This window comes from Notothenia coriiceps, unplaced genomic scaffold (genome assembly GCF_000735185.1).
Source record: "Notothenia coriiceps isolate Sejong01 unplaced genomic scaffold, NC01 NC01_scaffold00012858, whole genome shotgun sequence".
Lineage (NCBI taxonomy): Eukaryota > Metazoa > Chordata > Actinopteri > Perciformes > Nototheniidae > Notothenia > Notothenia coriiceps.
In genome coordinates, this window is record NW_011345559.1 from 28,324 (window position 1) to 35,425 (window position 7,102).

General features: G+C 41.7%; 1 protein-coding gene and 1 long non-coding RNA gene across 2 annotated transcripts; both read right to left on the minus strand.

Moving 5' to 3' along the window:
• Positions 1-393: 393 nt before the first annotated feature.
• LOC104947619 (neuropilin and tolloid-like protein 1) lies at positions 394-2,484 on the minus strand. The gene is made up of 5 exons (XM_010773664.1): positions 2,154-2,484; positions 1,262-1,318; positions 1,032-1,166; positions 478-726; positions 394-407 (listed from the first exon to the last, which is right to left on the minus strand). Exons 1-5 carry the CDS (start codon positions 2,179-2,181, stop codon positions 394-396), a joined length of 483 nt encoding a protein of 160 aa, XP_010771966.1. The 5' UTR covers positions 2,182-2,484.
• Positions 2,485-2,495: 11 nt separating this feature from the next.
• LOC104947618 (uncharacterized) lies at positions 2,496-6,376 on the minus strand. Its single transcript, XR_798582.1, has 3 exons — positions 6,276-6,376; positions 3,650-3,797; positions 2,496-2,508 (listed from the first exon to the last, which is right to left on the minus strand). It is a non-coding gene; the product is annotated as an uncharacterized lncRNA (long non-coding RNA).
• Positions 6,377-7,102: the final 726 nt, after the last annotated feature.

The window sequence follows — 7,102 nt, forward strand, 5'->3', positions numbered from 1 at the left end:
CAGTCGAGTGTAGGTGAAGGAATATTAAATTGTGGTTATGCCCTGATTCCTTGTCATCAATCCTCTCGCTTGCTTCAGTAATGGGATCTCAACCATAGATGAGGCAAATTAAGAAAGCCAAGGTTTCACACACAACCCTAATTGCCAAGATTGTGTTCGACAATACCGATTAGTTTCCTTCGCCCTCTCAACTACTTCCTGTCCTGGAAAGTGCTGAACTGAATTAAAATCAGAGACCACTCCAGATAAAGAGAGAGGAAATCGCAGCGTAGTTACAAGAGTGTCCCAGCCAATGACAGTATATAGCCAATGGAAACAGTGAGTGTGTGCAGACAGACAATCAATAAACCTGCAAGAAGCTCCCACAAGGGCGACTTCCCCGGATGATGTTTGTTATTCATCCGCTGCTAGAGCCATAAAGCATCACAAAGAGAGGAGTGAACTGACAAGAGCAGTGAGAATAAAAAGCTGAAGTACCTGCAGTGAAGTTGTAACTTGCTGAAAATCCCACGGCTTCCAGTTCACCGTCCGTTACAAATTTTATCCACAGATATCGGCCGCTACTCCTGATATCAGGCGGGCTGTGCTGGCCGCAGTACCGTCCCAGAATCGGAGAGAAGGCAAAGGGTCCATCCCGAACCTCGATGTTGTCAAATTTACATTCCCAAGAGGACTCGATTGAATAATTCTCCTCAAAGTGTAGATCAATACACTGCCTTGGGGGTGCTGGAAGACACAATGAAAATAATTAGCACCCGGCACAGCAGGGGGGGGCGATATTAGTCATGCTTTCATTGATGAACGCTCAACTTGTTTCATTATCAGCACGCCCTCCCGCTCAATACCTCCAACCCCGGCTGTTTGTCAATTCATCTCCCAAACACCAAGCTGTGAAAGTGATTAGCCTCTACATTTTGTGATTATCTGATAATATCTCATAACGTTAAAAAACACCAGCTGGTTTAATGAGCTGTTTGATCGCTCTCTAAGAAGTTACTGTGGGTTTGGTTTTAGGGAACAAATGTATTTACCTTCGAGGATGTAAACACACTCTGTGGTCGGAGGGTATTTGTTTGGGTAATTGGGAGAAGTGAAGATCCCTCCTTCTGCTTCCTTCACCCACGTTCCACATTGACCTGCAGGCTTCACGCCCGAGTTGTTCTTCGCTATTCAGCAAACAGAAAAGCAGAAAGTGAGAGATTAAAGCCGTGGAAAGAGCATGTTTAAGCAGTAAAGAAAGACGTGTTGGGATGTGGACTACCTGCTGTATCCTTCCTTGTTGCCCCAGACAACCCAAGTATGAGAAGACTTGCAACAACTGTAAGAAGAGAAAGACAAATACATTATGATGGACGACTGAGGCATGCTGTTTTTCTGTGTTATTTTCCACAGTTTGTTAACATTTGTTGTGCTTGAGTTCAGCTAAAGGTAGGGTTGAGTCAGCAGGGAACATATTTCATGATCAGCAGTATGCTCGACCTTCTGCCCCAAAAAGCACACAATACCTAACAATAGCCATAACAGCCAATGATCGGTTGTGTACAAAATGGCTGAAAGAATCCACATAGTACATGAAATAACCTAGGCCTTTAGTGTAAAAACAAATAAACAGAAGGACTCCTTTGAAAGGAATCAGGATATAACCCTTTTAATTCGTTTTTATATAAAAACATAACTAAAGAAGTACCTAAAAATGACACAAAAAAATATTGGAATAATACAAATATAATTCAAAATAAAAATAAATCAATACAAAGACATAAAAAATGAGAGAAGTAACAACAGAAATGTAATTAAAAAGACTTTTAATATAGCTAAAATAACCCAAAGTACTACAAAATGAATAAATACCAGTATAACATCGATTCTGTGAGATGAATGTTGACTATAAACACATGCAATCACCACAGCTTATTGAACATCATTTCCTCCCAAAATAATGTTTCCTGAAGCCCTCCAAGAACTTGGTGACCTTCAGTTTACAGGTTGCAGTGAGTCAGTACATGCCGTCATGATATTACTTTCATCAGCATGCTCTTATTCTGACTTTAAGCTGTTGCTCTGTATTTAATGAAAAGATTACTTCTCTCTCGTTAGGGTACAAGCAATCAGATCTTAATTGAGCACTGCTTGTTGATCTGCTGCAGTCTTACCGTGATGGAAGCTGTGCCCATGTACCATGTCTGTTCCTTTCACAAGCGGCTTCAGACTCAACTAATTCCATTTAGATTTAGGAATACTTGAAGAGAGAAATAAGAGATTGAGTTGAGAGTTTCTGAAAATTCACTCCGGGAAACCGCTCATACCATGCAACCTTCCGGGGGGGAAATGTACTCCTTATTAAAATCTTTAAGGGGAAATAAGAAAGGTCCTCGCAGATGAACTAATCACCAGTTTCATATAAAACCAAAAACAGTTCTAAACACTCGCCCGATTTCCATCCAAGCGTTTCTAATTCCCGTTGGTGCTTTTGATGCACTGAAAGGATTAATAGTCCCGTCATCAGCCCTTCTCTAATCGCTCCACCTTTGCAATCTTCTTTGGGAAAATATCAGCCTGGTTTGGTCCCTGTATCAGGAGAGGGGGTCCTTCACCGCGCATCGCTCATCTCTGCAGCCGTGCCTCCACTCTCTAGCGCTGCGTAAAATCCACTGGAAAACACCGGGTACCCAAACCGAAAAAGAACGAAATTAAGTGTGTTTTCCTCTGGGTTTTATTTGTAGCTCCAGATCTGAGTGCGTCCCTCTGTCTTCCCTGCTTCTTCCAACTGGAGGAGAGTCCTCGCGGAAAGCAAAGAGTCAATGTGTGATCTCCCTCCTCCCTCCGTTCACTGCCGGCCAATGCGCCACCAGCAGCCGCACGCACTTCTGAGGCACGCACTGGAAACTTCTCCTGCACTTCCTCAACACACACACACACACACACACACACACACACACACACACACACACACACACACACACACACACACACACACACACACACACACACACACACANAGTCTGCCGACTGGAGCTCTGCGATTACTTGTAATCGGTCCTTCTTTGCTCCAAAAACAATGATCTCAGTTTTTTGTTTGTTAAATTTGAGAAAGTTCTGAGTCATCCAGTCATTGATGTGCTCAATGCACTTGCTCAGTGCACTTGTAGGAACTAAACCAATTTAGAGCTGTTGCTGAAACTCCCACCCAGTTTTCTAGACAGTCTAGCAATATGTTGTGGTCAACAGTGTCAAAGACTCAATACTGGACAATTGAAGTAAGACTTCCTGTCAGAACAAAATCACACCTGCTGAGAAGGATGTTCCTATTTATCCATAGTGTGTAATTAAACAGTGGCGGCGGGTACTGCTGCTTCTAGTTGAAATTCAGTAGCACTAATATGCTATGACTCAAGTCCTTTCTGCTTATATACAAAATATCTGCCAAATTTCAGCGTGTTTATTTTTTCTTGTCTTTAATCAGGATACTGACACCATAACCCTGCATACAACCCTGCTTCGCTCTGTAGAGAAGCATTATTTGTGATATTCTGATATCTGATCATCATCCAGACTCTCCATTCCAGAATCAAACACCATTTATCATAACATATCAACATTGTGATATACGTGTGTGTGCGTGTGTGTGTGTGTGGTTGTTCAGACTCACTTGTATCCCTGCGACCTCTTCCTGCGGCTCAGCCCGAATCGTCGCAGCAGCTCGTTCCTGCGCAGGAAAACAAAAGCACCCAGAGCGAGGAGAGGAAGGACGAGGAAGAAGAAGACCAGCAGGCCGTCTCTGACTGACGTGTCTTTATCTGAGGAGCAATCACAGACACAGGTTATAACAACCTTGAGGAGGACAGAGCGAGTCAGACGGATAGGTTTAGAAGTTAAAGGGGCCCTATTTTGTGTTTTCCCTTCCCTCTAGTCAGTCTAGTGTGTTTTATAGGTTTTTGTGCATGTAAATGGTCTGCAAGGACTACAATCCCAAAGTTCCCTCCAGAGGGAGTTTCTCTCGTACACACCCCCCCCTGCCTGAAACACCTCCATTGGACTCCTTTGTTTACTTCTGTAACATAGGAATATCAAAATGTAACACTTGCGCTTCTATCGGCTAGCTCTCCAACCCATTGTATTTGATAGGCTAAGGGGTGGGATATCTCTAAACAGTTGACCAATCACAACAGAGCCGGACAGCTAACCAATCAGAGCAGACTGGGCTCGCTCTGGTTTCAGACAGAGGGTGAAAAGAGGTGCTGCAGCACAGGCAGTATGAGAAAAATAAAGAGCTTTTTGAACATTAAAGCATGGAGACATGTCCCAGGAGAGACATTACATACTGATATACACCTGAACAGGAGCAGAACATGTCCTCTCTAAGTAATATTGATGTCCAAAAGTCTCTTAACATTTATTCTATCATCAAAGAAAATGACATGTTCTAACAAATCCTATTAGGGTTAGGTTTAGGAGGTAGATCTTTCGTCAATCAACCCAAGGGTTGGTGTTTCATTTTCCCGGGCTTTGTAGTCAACATGGCTTTGGGCAAGATACTGAATCCTACAGACAGAATTAAAGCAGCGACTGTATTCGCCATGACACAGACAGTCTGTGGTTTGTACATGTTTAACTTTTGTCCAGTTTCTGAACAGATATGAGGAGCTGGTTAAAGAGACTCTCGTGTGCACACACACACACACACACACACACACACACACACACACACACACACACACACACACACACACACACACACACACACACACACACACTGCTGAATGATGTGCAGAGTTTGACCCTTGAAGGCTGTTTCTTCTGCTCTGAAATGGAATGGGAGAAGTAATAGATGGAAAACATACCAAACACTAATTATTCAAAGTAAAGTATTTCATTTTATATGCGGTAATACTAAGGAGGCATAGGCCTATATGATGATATAATGTTTGACATTATTGATATTAAGAAAGTGATTTGTTTTCCATGTAATTCGTGTGTTTTTCTTATCAGAAAGTTAAGTTATTTATTTGTAAGCTCCAAATCCTAACGTTTCCCTCAATGGCCTTTGTGCCCTGGCATGTGGCCTTTCCGCCCTGAAAAAACGTGTGACACCAAAGGCCAAATGGCCTTGTGCCTAAAATAACGAAAATCCAAGCCTGGTTGTGAATGATGATTTCTCTTGAAGAGCAGGTAGCACCTTGTATGGCAGCCTCTGCCTCTGTATGAATGTGTCGATGCTGCCATTTACCATTTACAAGAGTTTTCCCAGCTTTGACCAAAGTCTTTAATGTTATTATGACCCTATGTGTCCTCCAATATGTCTGAACTATATAAATAGCTGTGGTACATATAGCCATCTTAGATGGTTGTGTCCTAAAATTGTAAATATTTGGCTCTCAGTCCAAAATGAGATTGAGATAATATTTGGGATAAATATAACTCTAAATCCACATTACTCCGTACTGGGATTAAACCAGTGATGGATCAGTGGCTAGTATCAGCCAAAATGTTCAAAACATACAAACTCTTAAGAGGTAGCTTGAATTCAACCTCCAATTGGGCAGTGACCAGGAGGTAAACTGGCACCTCGGCTCCAAGGCCAAGTCCCTACAGACTGAGCAATACCACCCCATCTATTGAAGTATAAAAGGTGAGTGTCTGCTTCTTTTAGCCTGATGTAAAAATGAACAGATATTTGTTGTTGCTCACGTGTTTGTGTTGGGATTTTCTGTACGTCTCGTCTTATTGTAGGTCTTTGTATGGTATAATTTCATCATCATTTGAAAATGTTATAGGTTTCATTAGTAAGTGTCGCTGCTTCCTTCCTTTGTTTCTATCAAGCCACTTAAACGCCTTAAACAGACAGTCATCTTTCCTTTATTTCTTTTTATCTAAAGTTGTGATGACTAGTTTGCCTTCCGATGGTGTGTTGATATTGTGCGACTTGTGTTTAATTAAAATTATAAACTTTTCACACACATTCAACAAAGAAAATCGTCCTTTAAAATAGGCAAAAAAATCTAATCAAAAGAGGCAAAACTCAAATAAAATAATAAAAAACTAAGATCATCTTTCTTTCTTTGTGTAGGTATATAATAATATAAAGTAACGATATCTTACGGTTAAAACCTTTGTCTAGGCGGCGTCTTTCATACAGGATGCCCATCTCTGTGTCTCTTTTGAATTGTAGTCTTTTATACTTTCTTGACTACAGAGGTCACGATTAGGTGACAATATTAGGCCTTTATTACAAAACAAAAGACTGGCTCTAACAATAAGCTTCAACATGAAGTTACCATTCCAGGTGGGTCCGCTGTCAGTGCTGCCTCCATAACCTTTGAGCTCACAGAAAGGTGCAGCCCAGCCGTCGTCACAGTGACAGTTCCTGTTACTGTTACACACCTGACACACACACACACACACACACACACACACACACACACACACACACACACACACACACACACACACACACACACACACACACACACACACACACACACAACTCTCCCTCTCTCTCAAACACAGGCACACACACACACACACACACACACACACACACACACACACACACACACACACACACACACACACACACACACACGGGGAGAGAGGTTAGTGTGTGTGTGAGTGTAGGTGTACGTTCCTGAGGAGCATGTAGTATCGTAGCCACATGCATGAATGGATGAATGCTGGCTTGTGTTGTAAATTGGCTTGAGTGGTCTATATTCCATTTAGAGAATGTCCTTTTTTTGCATTCAAGGCCTCTTTAGAGGGTTAGGAATGGAGTATGAATGTCTGTCATCATATCTGACAAGTTTGTGAACGAGTAAACTCCAACGAATATTGATAGACTATTTTGTTAGGTGAAGATATGCTGTGAATTTAGAAATTGAGTTCATCTATTTTCTTCAATACATTTTTGGACTTAAAAAATATAAGGCAGCACGGAAACAAGAAAGATAATACAATATACTTTGGGTAGGCGACACTTAAATTATTGTAATCATCGTAATAATGTGTACCTCATATGTGACCTGCTCGATTGAAATCAGTCGCATTGACCCGAAGACACATTTTGAGTTGTATACACTGTTGGAAAGAGGGGATTCCTAGCTTTCTA